The sequence below is a fragment of the Theropithecus gelada genome, chromosome 5, assembly GCF_003255815.1.
Source record: "Theropithecus gelada isolate Dixy chromosome 5, Tgel_1.0, whole genome shotgun sequence".
In the NCBI taxonomy this organism is placed as follows: Eukaryota; Metazoa; Chordata; class Mammalia; order Primates; family Cercopithecidae; genus Theropithecus; species Theropithecus gelada.
In genome coordinates, this window is record NC_037672.1 from 147766631 (window position 1) to 147792158 (window position 25528).

A 25528-nucleotide genomic window follows, 5' to 3' on the forward strand; every position below is an offset into this window, starting at 1 on the left:
TTTGTCATGGATATTTGTTGGGGAGCCACGTCTTAGTCGATCACGCTGAAGAAACCAAATGAGAACAGAAACAGCAAGCAGACGAAAAGCAAACCTTACCAGCAAGTGCAAATTCAAAATATGCAAAGGAAACAAAAACATTCTTTTTTTTTAATTTAGTGCCATGTGGCAAGAACTGGAAAAAAAAATGTAAGCAAATCAAGGCACCTTATGCTCCAAGTGTTGGTTCTAATATTGACTATATTGTGACTGGTTTTGTTTTCAGTGTCAGAAATTCAGCTTAATTTGCTAAGTATAAAGCCTATCAGGCTACAATAAACTGAAAGGTGGGCAGCTGAGCTACTGGTGACAAGCTGATATCACACCGAATAATCTAACTGCCTAGTGCCAGAATATATAAGGCAGCAGTCCAGATTTGCTAAGGAGACAGGTTAAGCAACAGAAAGCTTCTTAAAAGTTCTCCCTCATTATTTTATTTTCTCACTGCCCTTGACCAACTTCCTTTTTCCCTTTTTAACTTAAAATATTAACAAGTAGAATCCTGATCTCACAAATTAGTAGTGCTTCACAAACAATTACAGGATAACAGTGTCTTTCCAATGGATGGAAATACAAGACAAGTCTGAAAGATCAAGCAACTTTATAAGTGTTCTCAAGTAAAGAACTAGGTAAGCTTTTCTCAGAAAAAGAAATAAAAAGAAACCAAAATTAAATTTAACTTTAATTTTGTAATATCTGATACACTGCAACAAGAATAACCTGACAAGCCAGGCAGCAAACAAGGCAGTACTGCTGATGTTTCACAATTAAATGCCTAATTATAATCTGAGCTTCTAAATGAAGAATTTGCAGAAGTAAATAATTACTACCAAAAAGAATGCACTGTGTATCCAGTATTCAGGACCTTGGTAAACAGTTTGACACTCACTATCTATAAAAGCCCACTGTGGAAGAGACAGTGTCAGGAGAACGTGGGGAACAGATTTAGGATTACACAGTTTGGGTTTTCTGGTTAACTACCTAGAAGATAGGGTGATACGCTTAACACATACGTCTCATATACAAATACTATTTATAAGTCAGCATGAAAATAAGTATAAACGAAAATAAAACAGCTATTAAGAGGCCTTGAAAATAAGGCAGAGAAGTTTGAATTTGACAAAACAGTAAACAACTACAGCTTCTCCTGGAAAGAAAATATAAAGACACTCTACTAGGAAAGTAAATTTGTTAGTATGTACTCAGAGGTAAAATCAGGAGAAAGGAAAAAGGGTATTTCATTAATTCAGGAATAAATTGTGAACCAGAATCTACTTCTTTTATTCCCACTCTCCGCCCAAGTTTTATTAAGGTATAACTGACAAAAAGAAATTGTACATATTTCAATATACAAGGTGATTTGATACGTGCATACATGGTAAAATAATTAAACCAAGCTAATTAACATAACTATCACCTCATATACTTATCAATTTGTGGTGATGTTGTAGGAGTTATTAAGAAATTATTTTAGGCAGAGAGGAAAAGGGGTTCTCGGGAAGTCTTGGTTTTTAAAGCTACTCCAGAAACGTTTTTTGTAAAAGCCCTGGTTCTTTGAGCCTGATGGCAACTTTGATATGCAAATTTAGGCCATTTGAAACTGGGTCCACCCAAACTTGGTGATTATCGTCGCCTTCTTGCCTTTGCCCCACATGTTCCTGGCAACACAGCTGCCCCCACATATCCCCATGTGTGTAGAACATCATGGTGCCCTGCAATTGCAGATTAAAAGGCTAAGGTGGGAGGCCCAGCTTTTTCGAGCTACATGAATGACATGCCTGGTCAAACCAATCCCCTGAGCTCTATGCAAATCAGACATCACCTTCTCCAGCCTCTACATATACCTGACTGGTATCCACTGCACTTGGAGTTCCCTCTCTCGGCTTTGGAGCCCCGCTCCCTCTGCCTCTGTACAGGGGAGCTTCTTCCTTCTTTCTTTCCCCCTTCTGTCTTGCCTATTAAACTCTCTGCTCCTTAAAACCCCTCCACGTGTGTCAGTGTCGTTTTATCTAAACTGGCATGAGGACCAAGAACCCTGGCGTTCCTCCACTCATCGGAGCTGTATCAGTGAGAACATTTAAGATCTACACTCTTAGCCAGAATCTGATTCTTTACAGAGGACTTTTGAAAATGATATTACCTTTTATTTCTCCCCAATTTGTAACCGCCCAATGGGTTCACCTTGCCCGCTGCCTAGACAGGGCCGATTTATCGAGACAGGGAAATTGCAATAGAGAAAGAATCATTCAGGCAGAGCCTGCTGTGCGTGAGATCAGAGTTTTATTGTCACTCAAGTCAGTATCCCCAAACACTGGGGGTTCATTTTTCAGGATAATTTGGTGGGGAGGGGGCCAGTCAGGAGTGCTGACTGTTTGGATCAGGGATGAAATCATAGGGAGTCAAAGTTGTCTTCTTATGCTGAGTTAGTTGGGGGCGGGGACGTGCGGACAGAACTGGTTGGTAAGTCCAGGTGGGGCCATCTGGTTGTCAGAAATGTAAAAACCTGAAAAGACATCTTAAAGGCCAATCATAAGTTCACAATAGTGATGTTATTTTCTTTTTTTTCTTTTTTTTTTTTTTTTTTGAGGCGGAGTCTCGCCGTGTCCCCCAGGCTGGAGTGCAGTGGCCGGATCTCAGCTCACTGCAAGCTCCGCCTCCCGGGTTCACGCCATTCTCCTGCCTCAGCCTCCCGAGTAGCTGGGACTACAGGCGCCCGCCATCTCGCCCGGCTAGTTTTTTGTATTTTTTAGTAGAGACAGGGTTTCACCGTGTTAGCCAGGATGGTCTTGATCTCCTGTCCTCGTGATCCGCCCGTCTCGGCCTCCCAAAGTGCTGGGATTACAGGCTTGAGCCACCGTGCCCGGCCGTGATGTTATTTTCAAGAGTAATTGGAGAAGTTCCTAATCTTAGGACCTCTGAAAAAATGTCTAGTAATATTTAGAATTCCAGCCCCTCTCATCCTAACTTGGTGGCTGGTGGCCTTTCATTCATTTTACAAGAACAGTATAGCTTTTGGGAAGGGCTACTATTTAAACTATAAATGAAATTCCTTGTCAAGGCTAGCTCGGCCTATGCCTAGGAACGGACAAGGACAGTTTGGAGGTTAGAAGCAAGATGGAGTTGGTTAGGTCTGATATCTTTCACTGTCATAATTTCCTTAGTTATAATTTTGCAAAGGAGGTTTCAAATTCTACTAGGACTCAGGAATCATCATAATGAGCAACTATTAATGATAATAATGTACTTGACCAGAAAAAAAGGTGGATTATCACTGAACTAGATTAACCGCTATAAAAGTATTTCTCAACTATGGTAAAACAGGAGGTACACTGAAAGTAACCTAGTATAAATAAAAAGTACTAAAGTTGACAAAAGGGGCACTTAAAAATAATTACAGTAGTAATCCCTATAACGACATCAGTGTTACCTGTATTTTGGTACACTTTGTTGAGTTTCCCAGAAAGAGCAGCCATTAATAGCTAGCACAGAAAAACCAGGGAATCATTTTGGGAGCCTATCGAAAAAGTGAATGTTATTCATTAGCCTTGTCTACATGGAAATGAAGACCAAGAATTGCTAATCTATGAGACCTCTTCTAGCTCCTCCAGGCTAGGAGGATGAGAAGTGCCTGAATTCTGCTAAAATGTAGGCATAGTTATCAGCCATTGTTCCAGAGATCACAAGATTTGCAACTCCCCTAATTACTCCCATAAATAACATCAATGTTGTAGACCCTAAGATTGGCCACCTTTTGAGATGTCTTTTCAGACTTTTGCTTTTTTTTTTTTTTTTTTTTTGAGATGGAATCACCCGGGCTGAAGTGCAATGGCATGATCTCAGTTCCACTTCCACTTCCCGGGTTCAAGCTATTCTGCCTCAGCCTCCCAAGTAGCTGGGACTACAGGTATCCGCCACCATGCCCAGCTAATTTTTGCATTTTTAGTAGAGACGGGGTTTTGCCATGTTGTTCAGGCTGGTCTCAAACTCCTGACGGCAGATGATCCACCCAGCTCAGCCTCCCAAAGTGCTGGGGTTACAGGCGTGAGCCACCGCGCCCGGTCTAGACTTTTGTATTTCTGATGACCGGATCACTCCAGTCAGACTCAAGATTCATGACCCAAGAGTCCTGTGGCCCTCGCCCAGAAATGGACTCAGCAAAAGAGGACTGTTTTCCACCCTCCTATGATTTTATCCCCAAACTATTGGCTGCATCCTGACCAAAAAAATTATGTTTAAAAGACTCTAGTCTCCAAATTTTTAGGGAGGCTGATTTGAGTACTAATAAAACTCCACAGTCTTCCATTTAGCCAGCTCTATGGGTATTAAACTTTTTCCCTGTCGCAATTCCTCAGGATTCATAAATTGGCTCCACCTGGGCAGCAGGCAAGAACCTTTTGGGTAATTACATTGGAAAAACTGAATAAATGAGGAAGATTTTGTGTGCTATTAAAAAATACTCAGATTCGGTCAGGTGCAGTGGCTTATGCCTGTAATCCCAGCACTTTGGGAGGTCAAGGTGGGCGGATCACCTAAGGTAGGGAGTTCGAGACCAGCCTGGCCAACATGGTGAAACCCTGTCTTTACAAAAATAAAAAAAGTAGCCGGGCATGATGATGGCTGCCTGTAATCCCAGCTACTGGGGAGGCTGAGGCGGGAGAATCACTTGAACCCAGGAGGCAGAGGTTGCAATGAGCCAAGATCACGCCATCACACTCCAGCCTGGGTGACACAGTGAGACTCCGTCTCAAAAAAAACAAAAAAAAAACAAAAAAAAAACAAAAAAAAACACTGATTCAGAATTCAGTAACTTTAATTCACAACCTACTTTGCTCTGTAAACAGTACTGCATAGTTTTACATGCACTGCCTAATAAGATCCTTTTTTAAAATTGTTTTGAGAAAGTAGCTTTAGAATTAAACGTGCATTGTAAGAATGTAATTTTTAACACATGAGATATAGAAGTATTAATTTAAACATTAAATTTATAACAAAGAATATGTTACGTTTAATTTTGTTTACCACCTTTTACTAGCTAAAAACTTCCTAGCATCTTCTATCTCAATACTTTTTTTCTTTTTAATCTTTCTGGGTACATAGGAGTATATATTTATGGGGTACATGAGATGTTTTGATACAGCATGCAATGCTTAATAATCACATCCTGTAAAATGGGGTATCCATCCCCTCAAGCATTTATCCTTTGTGTTATAAACAATCTAATTATACTCTTTTCATTGTTGGAAAAATATACAATTGAATTATAATTGACTATAGTCACACTCTTGTGCTATCAAATACTACTCTTTTCTTTATACCATTAGCCATCCCCACCTCTCCTCCATCCTCCCACTACCTTTCCCAGCCTGTGGTAACCATCCTTCTCTACTCTCTATCTCTATGAGTTAAATTGTTGCTTCCAAATTTTGCCTATTGTGAACAGTGCTGCAACAAACACGGAAGCGCAAATATCTCTTCAATACGCTGACCTCCTTTCTTTTGGATATATACCAAGCAGTCAGATTGCTGGATCATATGGTAGCTCTATTTTCAGTTTTCTGAGGAACCTCCAAACCATTCTACATAGTGGTTGTACTAATTTAGATTTCCACCAACAGTGTCTGATTAAATCTTTTTGTTGGTGGTGGTGGTGTTTTGAGACACAGTCTCATTCTGTCACCCAGGCTGGAGCTCAGTGGCATGGTCTTGGCTCACTGCAACCTCTGTCTCTCAGGTTCAAGCAATTCTTATGCCTCAGCCTCCCAAGTAGCTAGGACTACAGGCACACACCACCACACCTGGCGTTTTTGTTTTTTGTGGGTTTTTTTGATATTTTTAGTAGAGATAGGGTTTCGCCATGTTGGCCAGGCTGGTCTCAAACTCCTGGCCTCAGGTGATCCATCCACCTCCACCTCCCAAAGTGCTGGTATTATGGGCATGAGCCACCATGCCTGGAGCTAATTAGAACTTAATATACCCTCACTTAATAAGAAAGTGAGACTCAAGAAAGGAAAGTAATTTGCCAAGGTTACAAAGTTAATAAGTAATAGAATAAAAAACGTTTATTAAAATTCAAAATCTAAGAGGCAGGCAAATCACCTGAGGTCAGGAGTTCAAGACCATCCTGGCCAACATGGTAAAACCCCATTTCTACAAAAATACAAAAATTAGAAGGGCATGATGGCGGGTGTCTGTTAATCCCAGCTACTTGGGAAGCTGAGGTTGGAGAATCGCTTGAACCTGGGAGGCAGAGGTTGCAGTGAGCAGAGATCGTGCCATTGCACTCCAGCCTGGGCAACAGAGTGAGACTTCACCTCAAAAAAAAAAAAAATTCAAAATATAGGTCAGGCACAGTGGCTCAAGCCTGTAATCCCAGCACATTGGGAGGCTGAGGCCAGTGGATCACCTGAGGTCAAGAGTTCGAGACCAGCCTGGCCAACATGGTGAAACCCCATCTCCACTAAAACACAAAAATGAGCCAGACGTTTACTAAAATTCAAAATCTAAGAGGCAGGCAAATCAACTGAGGTCAGGAGTTCAAGACTCCTGGTGGTGGCCTGTAATCCCAGCTACTCAGAAGGCTGAGGCAGGAGAATCACTTGAACCTGGGAGGCAGAGATTGCAGTGAGCTGAGATCGCGCCACTGCACTCCAGCCTAGGTGACAGAGTGAGACTCTGTCTCAAAAAATATATATATATATATTCAAAATCTATCATCACAGTATTTTCCTAGCCTCAGCCTTTTCTTAAAAACCCACCTAAGGCATCTTTTTCCTTCTTCCATTTATGACCCATGACAGAAACAAGAGCACCTCAAACAGCTGAGGAATTCAGTACTAGAAAAGCAAATAAATTGCATCAAGATTCCGATTCTTTCATTCAGGCCTAAATCAAAGTTCAAATCTTTCATTCAGGCCTAAATCAAAGTTCAAGATTTTGCTAAAACTGTATATATACTTCTAAATTTTCAGGTTATAAAATAACAGTTTGAAAAAAAAACAGGTGGCTGACTAAAAAATGTACAATAGATGGAATGTTTGTGCAATTACTCATATAATATTCATTCCCTCCTAAATTATACTATGTCCTATTATGTATGTCAAGATATGTAAAGTACTAAATAATAATTTTATTACAGCACTGAGTTAAACACTGCAAATACCATAAACAGACAGCAAAATTTAAATCTGGATCCTGAGAAGCTGGAATGCCTAATATTAACTCTGACTACTCTGACTAAAATCCATTAAATTATATACTATTTATGAAAAACTATATAGTATGAGAATATAGCTAAAACTTCTAAAAGTTATCAGAGAGTTTGGTATTAAACAAAGGCAATCTCAAAATTGACACTTTTAACCTAGCCTTTCTGTAATTCCTTAACTTCAGTAGATTGATTAGAATAGAAAAAAAAGTACTAAGTAAAACTAGCAATGATAGCTGAGAAACAGAGACCTGATCTGTATTCTTAATTACATTAAAACCAAAGAAAAATGTTATGCTCAGAATATTCTCATTTGTGTATTTCTCCCTTTTCCTAACTCTCTTCTTAATCCCAAATTTAAAAGACTAGTTGTAAAACAGTAGGGTGCCAAATTAAAACACATTTTATTTTCAGATGTCTCCACACTCATAGGCTGACTTCCTGTCAGGAAGAGTTCCATTTCACTGAATACCCCAATCAGCAGGGAACTTGCAGAATTAAGTGCCAGTTGATATTACTTTGTTTTTCACTTACCACCCTTGAGAATAATGTTCAAAGATCTAGTTATAGAGTCAGCATGGTATCATCCTTCTGACTAGACTGCCAAGCCACAGGGTGTACTGCCAGTTCCACAAAATTTACCTCAAAGGTTGTGTTTTCTAAATCCTAGTGTGCTGGTGAATCCATAGGACGCCTGTATTTCAGGTCAAATCCTGAATCTAAAGTTAAAGTATGTTTTTCTTTGGTTGTAACAACACTTTAAATCAATATTATGGAAACTCAAATAAAGATCAATTAATGCTCACTAACCCATCAACCTATCTTATTTTTGAAAAGAAAAATAAAGTACTTTACTCCGATTTATTTTGTATTAACGTTTTTGCTATTGCTTCAAGACAAATGTTTCTACCTTATAATAGAAAGTTATCTGTTATAAAATTTTCAATCAATAAAACATAAATGTTTGCCACATCAGCATAAAGTACAGTTATTGAGCTGATTTTAAATACTTTAAAATTGTTAATGCATCTAAGTTTTTCATGAACAATTTATACAGCCTGAATCTTCACCTAACCTCTCCAACTACCATAGACTTCCTATCCAATCCTTACAAGTCTACTTTTCCTTCTTTTAAGGTCAACTGTTTTTACTGCACATGAAATGAACTCTGAGCATTTCAGCAAAGAATACCTACTCTCTTAGGCTTTGTACATTATAAGAACAAAGCATTCACAGCAGCTCTAAAGCAAAACGATATGAGTGTATTAGAAGCCTACCCTACTGATTCTCATTCCATCGGCAATCAAAAGGTCATAGGTAGTAACAATAACAAAGCTCAGGGACAATCAATTTATATCCACTAATTTTTATAACTACATTCTAAGGATAAGTTACAAACACATCAAGAATGAATTAAAAATTCCTTTTTGAAATTGAAATTAAAATGTATTGAAACCAACATTTTCCAAACTTATTTAACACTGTATACTTTTTTCACAGAACAATTTCTTTTGAGACTGGGTCTGCTCATGTTGTTGCCCAGGCTGATCTCAAACTCCTAGCCTTAAGCAATTCTATGCTTCAGCCCCAGTAGCGGGGATTACAGTTGCAAACCACCACACTGGGCAAAACATCTACTATTATCATCACAAGGTACTCACTTTGGAATTTGCTGTATTGAAAAAGTCAGACAGAGTTGATCAAACAAGCACATGGCTACCACAATTCCAACCAAGGAAAATTGTTAATGTCTGTTTAAAATTATTATCTTATATTACAATTATTTGTCTCTCTCACTAATTGTCTCTTCTACTGTTTAAAGAATAATAGATGATTGTTTCCTTAAAAGAAGAGGCTTGTCTTAAAAGCGTATGATACATGTTTGCTAAATAAATGAAAGGCAGACATAAAGAAAAGGGCTTGGGGCAAGGCAGATATATTCACACAAAGCTCTGTAGAAAAGACAGCATTTGAACTGAACCTGATTGACCAAAAAACTGAAAATTCTAAATGTACAGAATAATGGCCTCATCAAACTGCTATACAAAACTTCGTATCATAGGATTTCCTTATAGGTGAAAGAAATGCATAATGAAGTTAAAAAGGCTTATTTCTATTTTGATTAAGCAACGCATAGGCAAAATTCCTATTTTTTGGTTGGCAAAAAAATGATCCTTTATGTCATTAGCTCAATTATTTCTTTGAAATAAATACATCATTTTCTTAATACCAGATGGCAAATTTTAGTTTAAAAACAAAACAAAAAAAAAAGGTTGAAGTGTACCCTAAACACAGCACACTATGAATAGCTAAGCACTCCACTTAAAAGAAATAAATTTCTATTTATATGAAGTTCAGCAGTAAGTAAAACTAATTCACAGTAACAGAAATCAAATCACTGGCAACTTGAGGTGACAGAGGTGGGGACTGATCAAAAAGAGGCACAGGGAAATTTAAGGATTAAAATGGTTGGGTATATATCAAAATTCACTGAACAATACACTTAAAATGTGTGGGTATTTACTGTATATATATTATACCTCAATAAAGCTGAGGTTTTTCACTTTGCTTTATTTTTTTGAGACGGGGTCTTCCTCTGTCACTCAGACTGGAGTACACCAATGCAATCCTAGCTCACTACAACCTCGAACCTTTGGGCTCAAGCGATCCTCCTGCTTCAGCATCCAGGGTAGCTAGGTCTACAGGTACATGCTACCAAGTTCGGTTAAATGTTTTTCTTTTTGGTAGAGATAGGGTCTTGCTATGTTGGCCAGGCTGGTACTGAACTCCTGGCCTCAAGCAATCCTCCCACCTGGGCTAAAGTGTTTTTTTAAAAAAGAGGTCTAGGCTTAGGGCCGGGCACAGTGGCTTATGCCTGTGATCCCAACACTTTGGGAGGCCAAGGCGGGTGAATCACCTGAGGTCAGGAGTTCAAGACCAGCCTGGCCAACATGGTGAAACCCCGTATCTATTAAAAATACAAAATTAGCCAGGCGTGGTGGCGGGCATCTGTAATCCCAACTACTCAGATGACTGAGGCAGGAAAACAGCTTGAACCCAGGAGGCAGAGGTTGCAGTGAGCCAAGACCATGCCATTGCACTCCAACAAGAGCGAAACTCTGTCTCAAACAAAAAAAAAAAAGAAAGAAAGAGGTCCAGGCTGACAAACATAAGGAGACCCTATCTCTACAAAAAAATCAAAAAATCAGCCATGTGTACTGGCATGTGCCTGTAGTCCCAGCTACTTGGGAGGCTGAAGCAGGAGGATCACCTGAGCCTGGGAGGTCGAATGCAGTGGACCATGATTGTACCACTGAACTCCAGCCTGGGCAACACAGCAAGACCCTGTCTTTAAAAAAAATAAAAAAAAATGAGGTGAATTTGATTAAGTCAAAAGAAAATGAAAAACCAAAGGCCCTGCTCATAAATGAACACAACTACACTATTTGGTAATGATAAAATCAGTTGTCTTAATGAAAATGAAGATTTAATATAACAACTAATTAATATAGGAAAGTATGGGGATATTTCCTAATGAAAAAGACCAAAAGGCAAAGTTCAAAATATGGTGACTTATGATCTATGTTACCATTGATTTATCAATTATACAAGTATATAAACATTTATATGGTTGAACAGTACTATACTGGACACTGGGGATACAACAGAAAAAAAAAAAAAAAAACAGTGCTTGTCTTCAAGAAATTTGCGGTCTACATGGAAGAGAAAGGAAAATAACAGGCAACTTAAATACAGAATGAAATTAAGATAGTATGGGTAAGTGTTCTGCACAATACCTCATTTAGGCATACAGTTGTAGGTAAGAGAGGATTAAAGGAAATCTTTCCAGAAGAGAATGTAATTTATCTAGGAGCTAGCTAACTGATTCATTTTTTCCATAAATATTCACTAAGCCATAATGTGCTAGGTACCAGAAATACATTAATGGACAAGGCGTAAATAACTGTTACATTCATAAGAGTCTAGAAAACAAAGAAGTATACTAACAATAAACAAGTAAACCAATTAGCATATTTATACTTACAATTTGTGGTAAATTCTATAATGGGTGCTAAAATTAAGACAAAAAGATACCAACTATAGATATGATCCTCAGAGAATGAGATAATTAAGCTGAGTGCTGAATGATAAGCAACAGCTAACAAAAATCACCAAGTTAGAAAGAGGGGCAGTTTAGGGAAAGAAAAAGCATGTACCAAGACACAGAAATATAAGGGCATATTTGGCTATCTTTAAATAGTTCAGCATGGCTTGAGAATAAGTGGTAAGAAATGAGGTACAGGCATTAAGAGAGGCCTAATGGTAAAGGACCCTTTTGTGCCATGTATAAAGCTGGTTTGCGTTTTTTGGGGATGGTGGAAGAGAAGTGTTTTAATAATCTTCTCATACTGAAAATATTCATCTACAAAATCATCATAACTATAAAAAAGAATATTAATATCATATATTCAGAAAAAATACACTCAAAATGGAGAAGAAACTTGGGATTAGAGAAAAGTATAGAAGAACAAAAAATAAAGAAACATTTTACTAAAGATTAAGGGAAAAAATTTCAAACATAAAACTGACATAAAATAATCATAAGAACTATCTCATTCTTATTATAAATTATTATAATTTTAAAATAATTCAGAGGTATAGAAAGAAACACAAGTCAAAAATGACCAAACCTTACATCATTACCTTCATGTAAAAAAAATATTTCCCAAAACAGCAACAATCTACATATTTTGTTGAAAATTTTTTTAAAGAATAATCAGACTAAAATAGAATTTTAAATTAACCTTTGCTGCTAATTAATTACTCAGACAGGATGCCAGTCTAGACTATATGGTGCTTCTAGTTTTTCTATATACTGTATGCATTTCTGATAAATGGGAAAAGAATAGATGACCTGGCAGAACGCTCAGACAATAATATGTGATTTACAGGACATGAATGCAGCTACCACAAGATTTATCTGACAGCCCTCTCCGATAGTGGACTGTTGAGTATCCGATGGAATGATTTCTAGTCTACAAAGTCTACTACTGAGTAGCCATACACATTATTTATTTATTAGATGTTTTGGGTTGAAACCATTTTTAAATGATGCACTTCACAATGCACAGTCATAAATTTAGCTTTAAACCCAAGAAGGGAGGTAGTGTTATTGGAATGTATGTCAGACTGAATTAGGACAAGCAACTCAACGCTTTTATAAAGTGGCCTTGAATGCAACGTCAAGTCTTTCAAAAATGATATTAATGTCAAATGAACAAGATACAAACACTTTATATAATGCTGGAGTAATATTACTTGAAACACTTATTTAACATTTTCTTTAAATTCATATATATTTAAAACAGGTTTATACACATATACAACAAATTTGGCACACAAATAAGTTGCATGCTTGTGAAAAACCACCTGAAACACAGTTGAGAACTTGTTCAATTTTGTGTGTCTGCATCAGAGAACATACAGTTTCCTGAAGAATGTAAGCAGTTTTATTTTAAGAAATAAAGAGGATTTAAATTGATATTTGGAACTTCAGTCATTCTTGAATTACTTTACATGGGATTCAACAGATGAATAAATCTAATTTTACAAACCTCATATATTAATTATACTCAAAAATATAATGCTCAGTATTACGAGAGGCTTCCAACTTTAATTAATAACATTTTGCCTAAAAAATATTAACATTTCGATAGACTAAAATATGAAATGGTGCCTAATCAACTACCGGTGAATGAGTGGACATTGAAAACTACAATCTAAGTCGAAAAAAATATATAGTGATCTGTTTGGTTTTATTGTCAGCTAACCAAATGTGATCATTTCCTCATTTCTTAAATTTAGGCTCTAAATTCTCTTTTACAATAAAATGTAGTGAAACACCCTATTAAAAATAACACAAAAAGAATATAAGTTTTGAATGGATTCAAGAAAAATAATCAGAGCATGGCTGATTGTCATGAAATTAACACCAACTAATTTGTAAAGTTCTAAATCAAATTTGCAGATGTTAAGTTCATAAGCATATCCCATTATTTATGTGATTAAAAAGTAGTTTTTGACCTGATCTTTCGATCTTTGGCACTCAATCCTCTCCATCTCCTCTTAAAAAATTAATTAAAATTTTAGCAAGACGGTAGCTTTTGCTTCCCACCCTATCTCAGACCAAAAAAAATTATCAATCAAACTCAAGCCATCCCCACCCAGGATCTGTAAAATGTCGACTTGAAATTCAATTTCATATCTCTTAAGCTTTCATGTAGAAAAAGACAGTTCACTTCTTAACAAAATAAATCACTTTTGTGATTGCCAAGTTGACCTCTTTGAATTAGGAAAATTCAAAGTGAAAAATGTAATTATCACCCCGGAACAATCTGTATACATCTGGAGCTAATTCTAGCTTCATTTTTCACATCATTTTTCACACTGTGCTACATCTTGTAGAGATGCCATGGAACTTTTGAAGAACTCACAAAAAATGTTAAGGACTTCAAATACCCAATAATGTATTTTATTCACACAAAAACCTTGACAATTTCTGACTTTTGAAACTTACTCTACTACATGATCTTCATAACCCATTTGATTGCATTAGTATTAAACAGTACTGTGACATACATGATAAATAGGTGTATTAAAACATGTCATTCTTTATCTTTGCAGCTCCTAACATTAAAATATGAAATATACTATATTGGAAATAGCTTCCATGTACCAAAAATACATTCAGTTCTTCTAAATTAGAAAGCAAAACTTCACTGTCAAAATTCACCTATGAAACAATTATATCACTATGAACAATAAATTTGTGTTCTTGTAAGGAAACATCCAAAAGCAAAAGTGAGTGCTCTTTTAAAGTGTGGGCAGTTTCATGTAGACATAAGACTGCTATATGGCAAGTTCTATCCAAGAAAGAAACAATTATTTCTAATCAGATGACTTAATGAGAAATTTTATCTAGTCAGCTTTTGAAGAAAAGGAGTTTTCTAAATGAGATGATTAAATTATAGAAACATGATTCTCACTAAATCTAAGAATAATAAGCCTACTAAGTAACTACTCCTCACAAGTTCATTACAAAAATCCATTAGGTGTAATCTCTAGAAGTAATTGTTCTTATTGCACCTTATTGACAATGCATAGTATTGATTTTTCACACCTTCTATGATTCTTTAATTTATATTCATGAAATGTCCATCAGCACAGTCTAAATAAATTTGGCATATAGGCACTAAAACAAATAAATCGATGCAAAGAAACATTAATTTTGCATTATCCTTATTCGTTAGGCAAGTAAACCATGAGAGTTGTAAATGAAGGTCAAAGGTTTTGAAATGGGTCAAAACCCTTGACCTCTAGACCAATACCTTTCCTATTAAAAAAGGCTATTTTAAAGTTTTAAGTGGGGGAATTTACTACCAGCAAGATATCACTTTAAAAGACTACAAAGAAAACTCTCAATAAAAACATTCATCTGTTTAATTGCAAAACAGAAAAGAAAACCTCACAGGATACATGATTTTTACATAAGTTTTTTTTAAAAATCATTAAACTTTACCACATGAGGTACAAGGTTTTGGAACACCGAAAGTAATTTTGCTTTTAGGAATTTATTTTCTACATCTTATTATGATAGCTGCCACTTTTTTGTTAATGTTTTCCCAAATCTACTGTGCATGTCAAAAATAATTACCAATGACAAGGATTCAAAATCATTTATCGCTCATTTTATAACCTCTGCACAAAAGGGAAGTAAACCCATGATTCCCAGTGGAGTCAGCATGGCACTCCACAAGATATAGAAATAAATCTGTTTTTATAACCTTAATACATACAGCAAAGAAATTATCATGATCATTTGATCTGGACAGTTTTAAAGTGACTCTAAAAACTTTTGTTTCTCACTTCCTCTCATACTTGCTTCAAACTTATCTGCAAGTATCAAAAATAAGAAGCAATCTTTTTGCAATACAACTAAAATTATTTTAAAACAGCAAACTCACAATTGTATTATAGCAAAAATTTCAGTAATGCAAATATAAAATCCCCCATGAAAACAAATTCATATGAGAATCTACTTTTAATTCAATATTTATTCTTGCCACTCACCTGAGAACACAGTAGCATAACCAATTCCACAACTGAACTGCTAGACTTCATGCAAACCAGACCTATTTTAAAGAGAATTTAAAAAAAAAAAAAGTTATAAAGAAAACAAATAAGGATTTGTTAAAATTTCATACAAACTGTTTTTTCAAATTATTTTTTCAAACTATTAATGGTACACATTTAATTACATGATTAAATAAGGTACACTATAGTTAGTTTAAAGCTGGCTTCAAAACTACCACCAATTTTTGTGAAGTATTCCATTTCAGCTTTCAAAATACTAAAACATTTATTACAACTTCATATATAATGACATTTCACAATACTCATAGAAATGTGCACAACATATGCCATATTGATCAATATCATCTACATTTTGTTTTGGAGAGAGTTGATCGTTATACATGCAGAGAAGGGAAATGGCTCCCTGACCTTTGCTTTCTCCACCACACTCTCTCCCTTCAACCCTCTAGCTATCAATCAAGTTTCCATTTTGTTTCATGGCAGCAGACATCCCAAACACTCTTATTAGTACCTTGACCTCTGACCTCACACTAAACCTTAACAGAAATGCAACCCGTTGTCTGTTATATATTCTTGATTTCTTATAAATTAATTCATTTACTTTTATGTTTCATTTTGGTTCGCCAAAAATATCTTTAGAAAGGATATTTTATAGAATTAATACCTATCTAAAGTAAGTCTTTGGTTTTAATTACCAATAAAATATAAAGTAGTTCATTCAAAGAATGTTTTATAATTAGTATCTTTAAAAAGCAATGCCAATAATTAAAGGGACTAAATTATTAAATTGCATTACTAATAATCAGAAAAATCACAATTTTTTTATTCTACATTTTTCTAGGCAAACACAGGCTTAGGTTCCAGAGCATAACATCTAAAAATAATTCCTGATGGCTCTTAAACACCCTATTACCTTCTTTTTTCTCCCAATGAAAACTCTTCCAGGTACCCTATCCATTCCCTTTATCTTTCTCTTTAGTTCTTTCTCCTTCCCTGTTTAAATACTAATGCTTCCAACCTAATGATAGCACATGTTGGCATTTTTTAGCCTTATAATAGCATTGAAGTTAAAAGGGCTGTTCACCCCTTTCACTTTTTTAAAAAATGTTAGAACCATTTTTCTCAATGTCTGAAAGAATATATAACATAGCAATGATGGTAACAGTGTCAGCACTGGCAAGAAAATTAGCTATAGAATGTCTCTATATTGTATTAGGAAGCAAGTTATTAACTACAGTGTGATATCTGTAGGGCTAAGATGAACATGGCTCCTCAGGCTAATGCTGTCAAGGACGGAAAATAAAGGCAAGCAATACTCCATCTCTTACTGCAGGTGTAGCCCTCTGCTGGTCTGAAACCTTGCCACTTTTCCTTAAATTTAACCCAGATAATAAAAGAAGTTCAGTTTTGCTGCAACTTCAAAGCCCATTATTTCCAGAAAGTAAATTCGGATCTTTCTATTATTAGGTCATCAATCCTTATTGCTTTATTCTACAAAAACTAGAATTCCTGCCATTGGGCCCCGATGGGCCCTTTTATTATATATCTATTCAGATAATGAAAAACAGTAATTTTTTTAAAAAATACCTTGAGCTATCCAAAATTAGGGAGATTTATAGGTGCTCCTTTGTCCCTCTCACCACACTTACCACATTTCATACATACACATATATGTATACATATGTGTGTCTGTGTGTGTGTGTGTGTGTGTGTGTGTGTATATATATATATATATATTTTTTTTTTTTTTTTGAGACGTTGTCTCGCTCTGTCACCCAGGCTGGAATACAATGGCACGATCTTGGCTCACCACAACCTCCACCTCCCAGGTTCAACCAGTTCTCGTGCCTCAGCACCCAAGTAGCTGGGATTACAGGTGCCCACCACCATGCCCGGCTAATTTCTGTAGTTTTAGTAGAGACGGCGTTTCACCATGTTGGCCAGGCTGGTCTCAAACTCCTGACCTAAGGTGATTCGCCCACTTTGGCCTCCCAAAGTGCTGGGATTACAGGCGTGAGCCACCATACCCAGCCCATATACCTATATTCTTAAGAAAAATGTTATACATACACATTTCTATTTATTTATTTCAGTCTTATTTTCTAATAATAAAGGCTAACAAACCAGAAGAAGGTTGACAGCTACTTTCTAGTCGGATATGAATATTCAGGAAAAAATGTATTCACTGACCAAGCTAGTAAAAGGCCAAATAACATTTCATAGTTTGGTTTGAACAATTAATTTGGAAGAGAGTGGTGGAAGATGTATTGCGGGGCAGGGTGGAGAGTATGTTCAATTTTGAATGAGTAAAGGCTTCAGAAGACAAGAGAAACTTGATAACAGACCTTAAGCTCCCTGTCTAAAGGACACTGGTACTGTAAACACAAAAATAACATTGGGAGCAAAGAAATAGAGGATAACCCCAACAAGCAACTTAACATCAAAATGTAGAATTACGTCACTTCTATTTTTGACCTAAATTTTTGCCAATGGATGACGCTCTTCACATGTGCGAAAAAACAAATAATAAACCTGTAGATCTCTCTTCAGATTCAGTCATACTCTAAGAACTACCCAAAGGAAAGTCCTAAAACTCTAAGGTCAAGTTGTAAGTTACTGCCAGAACTATCATTTTCATTTTATACACCCACAAACACACACACCCTATTACTGTCTCAATCAAAAGAAACGAACTACTGCAAGCTTACAGATTTGAACCAGCTCACAATCTGACCTCTCTAAAACTCTCAGTAGAATAGTAGAATAATAGGGTTTGGTTTGATTATTTTTTGGTTGGCTTTTCAAAGATAGAAAATGTTAGTCTTTTTAAAAGGACAAACTCGGGATGCCAAGTCAAGAGTTTTATACCTGCACTAATCTGGGATTTTATGATCCAAGACCGCTGCAATTTCTTCAGTGGAGACTCACCCAGATACATCACTTCAGTGAAAGGATCAAATGACTTACCAGATAGTAAGCCAGTGCCATCTAAACCCATTGATCTATCTAAATCCTCAAGTATACCCTGAAAACACAGTCATGACTATTTACTATCTGGAATATAAGAATCCTCTTGTTTTTTATATTTAAGTCATCTTATTTTTTAAAATAGGATAGTAATAAACATTATGAGAAATTTTAATAAGAATTTAAGGATAATAAACTCAAGAAGTTTTACTCCATATTTTCCTGGTTTTGAAGATATATACATATACTCCAAATGAGAATCATCTTTTAGATAAAACTAAATGCTGATCATGAATCTGAAACACATCCATCTTGTAAATACTAAGTCCAAATTTCAAATACATGTTTAATAGGCTCTAGCTTATCATAAATTCTAGTTTCCCTTCCTGAATTTATATCATCAAATCCAACATTTTGGAAAAATTGGATGACTAAAACTTTTGTTAAAGAGAGGACAGACATCTTCTTTGCTTGAGACTTGCAAAATATTTTCTTGTTCAGATTTACAAACATTTAGAATAATCAATCCACTGAATTTTTTATTTCCATATAAACTTTTCCTTCTAGTCATCATTACATGCACACCTGCCTTTAGCATTTATCTACTTAGAAACTGTATCAAGTAAACTGTGGTATATAATCATCCCACAAGACAGAAGAACATGTCTTTTTAGAAAAATGGGATGGCCCAGGTTCTTGTCTCAAATTATCACACAAATTTAGCACGATGAAGTCCTTCCTGCTAAATAACATGTTCATATGCTGTACAGAGATACTGTGACCCTTTGGAGGGTAACAAGCCATTGTAATATCTAAGATATTTTTTGCCTACCCCAAAAAAAGTTTTGGCCCCATTGAGACTGCAAGTTTATACTTTCTTAAAACACAGCGCAGGCAGAGTGCAGTGGCTCATGCCTGTAATCCCAACATCTTGGGAGGCCGAAGCAGGTGGATCACTTGAGGCCAGAAGTTCAAGAACAGCCTGGGCAATGCAGCAAAACCCATCTCTATAAATAAATAAATAAAATTTTTAAAAAATTAGACGGGCATGGTGACATGCACCTGTAGTCCCAACTACTTGAGAGGCTGAGGTGGGATGATCACCTGAGCCCAGGAAGACAAGGCTGTAGTGCTCCAGTCTGGGCGTAGGAGTGAGACTCTGCCTCAAAAAAAAAACACAATGCAAAACTTTGGGTAAAGCAATACAACGACAGAGGGTAATAAACAAGAGTAATTATTTTTTTTCTGCCATCACTCCATGCGCAATTCCAGTACTTCGTGGGTTTCTTGTTTTTTTTAATTTTAGTCCACAGCAAAGAATAGCTGATGTGTAATAGTGAAATAGCAAAATGTTTCAAGATACAGAAAAAATAAGATCACTAAGACTCTATAATTAATCATATTTATAAAAGGATCCAGTGAACTCACATATAATAATTGTAAGACATAATTTAAAATTTTCAAGCTTGTGTTCTCTTTGTCCTTTGGAAAGTCTCTTTAGAAAAATTAATCCTTACAAAGGGTTATAACTCCTTGAAAAAGAGGGTTAATTAACATCACTACAATTGAGACAATCAGGTTACAGGAGATTCCAGGCATGATGTAATATGAAATATTACACCTAATTTAACTTTTAGCTTTAACTTTAAGTCTTCAAAATATACAGGGCATATGGCCAGTCGCGGTGGCTCAAGCCTGTAATCCCAGCACTTTGGGAGGCAAGGCCGGAGGATTGCTTGGGCTCAGGAGTTTGAGACCAGCCTGGGCAATGTGGCGAAACACCATCTCTACAAAATATACAAAATTTAGCCAGTCTCGTGGCATATGCCAGTAGTCCCAGCTACTCGGGAGGCTGAGGCACAAGAATCGCTTGAACTCGGGAGGCAGAGGTTGCAGTGAGCCAAGATCACACCACTGCACTCCAGCCTGGGCGGCACAGTGAGACTCTGTCTTAAAAAAAAAAAAAGTATATGTATACACACATATACATATGTGTGTATATATATACACATATATATACATATATATACATACACATATATATCTGTATATACACATACATACATTTATCTTCTTAAAGATAAATATGGGCTGGGTATTAGAGGACATTAAGAAACTATTGTTACTATTATTAGGTGTAATAACAGCATTGTGATTATGTAAGAAAACATCTTTTTTTACATGCTATTAAGTATTCAAGGGTTGAATGACATAACATCTAAGATAGTTTTAAATACTAAAGCAAAATAAAGGGAATAGAGATATCAAATAATTATGGAAAATGAATATGGTTTGGACAGCTGATAATAAGTTAATAGATACTGTACTTCCTACTTTGTGAAAATTCGAAATTTTCATTAAAATATTTTTATAACTAAAAAACTCGTAAGAATATTTTTTAAAGATTAAGAAGCTTTGTAATGTTTGGTCACACAGCTAGTCACTGGCAAGGACAGAATGAAAACCAAAGTCTCCTGCCATTTATATTAATGCTTTCTGTACAGTATTACGCTGCTTGTTCAGTACTATGGCACAATCACCTCTTTTTAAATCCTTTCTGTTTTACAGTACATGAAACCACAATCCAAAACATTCCTTACAACATAAAATACGTAAGTCACATAAGAACTTTTAGATTTGTTTGCTATTTTTATGAACATAATCCAATGAATATGCACTGCTCAAGTTTATACATAAACAATAGTACACCTTCTTCCTTCTTACAGTTTTACCAAAATTTACTGGTAAAAAATGATTCTAAATTAAATTTTGTTTGGGAATATAGAAGTGTTCATTCTTAATTCTTCTGGGTATTTAATATGATTCTATCTTATCTGTTATAAAATTCAAAGACCAATAAGCAACAATATCTTGCAATACTGAGAAGCTGTATTTAATACACACATCTTACTCACTGTAATAAAATTACACATAGTTCATAAGTTGTTACACCACTTTTAAAAAAAAGTTTCATATATGAAACTATAAATTAGGGAAAAGCCCTGAAATATAGACTCTTCAATTTTTAAAATTCAATTCTTCCCAAATTACATTATTTCATAAGTAAAAGTCATTTATTTCTTCATCAAATGGTTCATAGCTAAATAAATTATATCCTTCAATAGATCTAAGGAAATTGCTATTCCAAACTTAAGTACTTCTAAAGTCTGAGCTTTCTTTTTCAAATAAATTCATTGTTACTTTTTCACTGCATAAAAATATCACTCATCACCAACTCCATTTACATCTATAGAAGAGATGAAATTCCTAGCTAAAGCTTCATACTTACCCACTGATACTGTAAGGGTCAAACGAAGTGCTCATATTGCACAGTTAATACTCAAATATAGATATCTGAAACTATATACAGGTATCTTAACTCAAATATAGGTATCTTAAACAAATATAGGTATCTTAAACTACTTAAATCCTAGGTACGAAGATGAAGATTGGTATTTTGAAGTCAGTCTGTTAAACTCTTAAACTCATTATTTAACAAATTATCCTCTATTGAACTGCTATCTGCTTTCCGAGGAAATTTACGGTAAATCTACTTTCACTTGGTTAAGTCTCTCTCTCCAATATTCGAAGGGACTCATTACATGGCAATGCCCCATGTGCCACAAACAAACAAACAAACAAAAAAGAAAGGTCTCATTATTCCTCATTCACTCCATAAATAGCATGGTTTCCAATCCCCTCAGCAACCTACCTCAGCATGCTATCTAGTTTGACAATCTCAAAGTACATTACCTAGAAGAGACCCAGTAATCTATGAATGATGTAAGCAGTATAGAGTACAATGCTGTTACCTCTATTTGTAAAACATTATTCTACTAATAACAATGTATTCCTTATTTATGTGGCAATACATTGTTGTTCATATGGATCTAAGTTCAAGTAAAATCCTGTGACACTAGTCTCTCCAATTTGTTGCTCTCAAAGTTAATTTTAATGTATCAAAAAAAAGTCTTAGTTCTTTGGTTCAACACATAATTCTATGCTTCATCCAAATCACTGATAAAAATCTTGAAGATTACAACATAATAGACATGTGACACATTCTTCAAAAGATACAGACTATAAGAAACCTTGTCAAAGGCTGACAACACTTAAACAATGAAACTCCATGTTATCTCATCATCCATGTAAGTTTTTAATCCTGAAATATAAATGCATACAAATAAAATAAAGAAAAATCACTTACTTGTTCCTTCTATAAGTAGTTCTTGTCCATGGCTACCCAAAAGTGTCCGAGAAAGAAAAGGTGCAAAATCCACAAAAATCTCACGAAGGAGAGGAGCTGCCTTTTCCAAAGCATGTTCAAGCCTCTCTGTAATACTAATGAAAAGACATTAAGTTACTTGAACTATTCAACAGATTGTATCAATTTTCTAGTTTCGAAAATAAAGATGTGTTTCCAATATATATAATTATATAAAAAAATTAAAAATCACCTAAAGAGACATTACTGCTATGTATAGCAGTCCTGCCAAAAATATTCGTTTTTATCTGATCTAGCTTGCCCCTACTATCTCCAACAAACATCCTGGTTAACAACCACTCCAAGCATCAGTACTTACTAGGAGTCTCACCTGGCCAGTTAAGAGCAGTTTGTTTTTAGGCCCATCATAATCTAAATAAATTCTCATCAAGTCTTCAACAAATTTTTCTATTTACCACTAAACCATTAGCCCACTGAGTTCAAGAACCATGACTTCATTTTAAAATTCACAGTTACAGCATATAGTACAGACTCAACAGATGTTGAGTGCTTATAAATTATAAAAAGCAGTTCTTTTTTATTGAAGTCAATAATTCCTTTCTAATGCAATGTGAATTATTTTTCTCCTGAAAATAATATACTTTAAAGGCAAATTATAATAAAACTATCATTTTGTTGATAGTTATATTTATTAATAAACTGAGATAGTTGTAAATGTGCCATAAATACATAAAATATATTAATATATATTTGTGATTATATATACATGTATTCATATATACCTACACAGATACATTTAATGACTTTTTTTTTAAGGTCCACAGCATTTCAGAAAATTCACAGATATCCACAGCTTCAGTTTCTAACTTACAAATTAAACATATACATAAAGAGCCACTAGTTATCTACTATTCACACTAGGAGTACCTCCTATTTATACTACCAAGAAAGCAGTTGCTACTGAAACTATCAACACAAACATATATAAATTTTGCTGTGAATAACCATCTCCTCACAGGCACTACTCTAAATACTATTTTCTTCTACACAACTCACAGAACTTGTTATCCCTGAATAGTATCGTAAATACTAGCCACACTAGAAGCACTCAAGTACCTACATTTGTAGTGTCTAATGGATTTCCCAATTGTGGTAAAGAAAATCAAGGACTCTGGCCACTAAGACTGTAGTGGTGGAAAATACACTCATAGCATTCGAAATTAAACTGTGAAACCCAATTAAACAAGGTAAGTGACAATAAAAATCTATCTATAATTCAGTATCATTGTGGCTTTGGCTGGTTGGCTACCACTTATATCAGTATATTTTTTTTTTTTTTTTTTTTGAGATGGAGTCTCTCTCTGTCTCCCAGATTGGAGTGCAGTGGCGTGATCTCGGCTCACTGCAACCTCTGCCTCCCGGGTTCAAGTGATTCTCCTGCCTCAGCCTCCCGAGTAGCTGGGACTACAGGTGCTCACCACCACACCTGGCTACTTTTTAAATATATGTTTAGTAGAGATGGGTTTTCACCACGTTGACCAGGCTGGTCTTGAATTCCTGATCTCAAGTAATCCGCCTGCCTCAGCCTCTCAAAGTGCTGGAATTACAGGAGTGAGCCACCGCGCCCGGCCTACATCAGCATTTTATAGAGGAGAAACAACAAATTCCATACTTTCAATTTGCAATCATTTGAAACATAAGTCATAAGCTCATGTAAATATTTGTTATGCATGCAGCAATTATTTTTTAACACAAATAGTCACTTCTCATGAAGTGACTTGTACATCATGAAATGACTTGTACATCTTATAATCTTTCAAACGAAAATGAACTTCTAAAATGTTCCCAAGCCTCTAAATGTCATGTATGTTGAAAGAAAGAAATGAAATGAAATGAAGTAAAATAAACCTAGATAGCTTAAAAAGTCATCAAAAGGTATGAATCACAATATTCAAGTTAGTAGCTTAAATACCTCATATTTGAAACCGGGTCTTGTGAAACTGAATCAACTGTTGGAACCGAGGGCAATTTTGCATTAGATGATCTACTGCCTATAAAAGAAAAATAACCATCTATAGGAATTTTCTGCTTTTAGGTATGAAGATTTAAATAAGAATGTCATTATACCAGTCAATAAAAGCATTATAATGTATTTTTATGTCCATTACTATTTGGATAACATTAAAATCTAACAATTAACAACTAAATCCTTTCATATGTAAATCTCAGCTACAAGCTCAATTATCATGCCAGAACAATCTTTCTATCTGTGAGCTGAAAAAGCAAGAGAAAAGTAAATCCTGACTCCCTAAATAAAGTTCACAATTCCTTCTATTCAACACCAAGTGTCAACAGAAAGTTACAAGTAAAAGTATTTTTTAATATAGCAACAACACAGAAACACCTACATTCTAAATTTAGCTTTAAACCTCCATTACCATGAGAACTATCCTTATTCAGTTATCAAATCACTACTGAAGGACTAAATTGCAGCAATAAATGTAATCAGGGTTAGAAGCCTAGACCTCTGAGAATCTGTAATCTTGTATCACAACTATTATCAGTTATTTTTTCATTATGCTGCAAATACAAAAACACTATGCTTTAAAGAGAATAAGGGCCCTCTTTCCCAAACTTTGTTGAATCTTTCAGTCCAAAAGTTATTAGAAACACATCAAGGAAAGCATCTGCATCAGGCTGGAGGTTGTGTTGGCCCAAAGAAAGTTACTGGAGCCAGTGTGAGGAGGGAATTCAAGGAAAAAAGAAAACTAAGAATTGTAGAATTCATATCTATGTGAAATCATGGTTGCAATAGAGAGATGGTAATAATATGTGAATGACAGTATACGTTTTTGTAGATTTTTGTATACAAACACACACACACACAAACACACACACCGCCTCTAGCTCTGTCCACTAAGAGGACATGGAAGCAGCAA

At 35.4% G+C, this 25528-nt stretch overlaps 1 protein-coding gene across 2 annotated transcripts in view; it reads right to left on the minus strand.

Annotated features, from left to right (window-relative positions):
* The window catches only part of LRBA (LPS responsive beige-like anchor protein), a 756763-nt gene that overhangs the window by 531068 nt on the left and 200167 nt on the right, over positions 1-25528 (minus strand). For both annotated transcript variants that reach the window (XM_025385122.1, XM_025385123.1), the window contains 3 exons: positions 24562-24640; positions 22572-22705; positions 15374-15435 (listed from right to left, as the gene is read on the minus strand). In XM_025385122.1, the coding sequence (XP_025240907.1) occupies positions 15374-15435; positions 22572-22705; positions 24562-24640 (275 nt within the window). The remainder of the gene's footprint in view (positions 1-15373; positions 15436-22571; positions 22706-24561; positions 24641-25528) is intronic.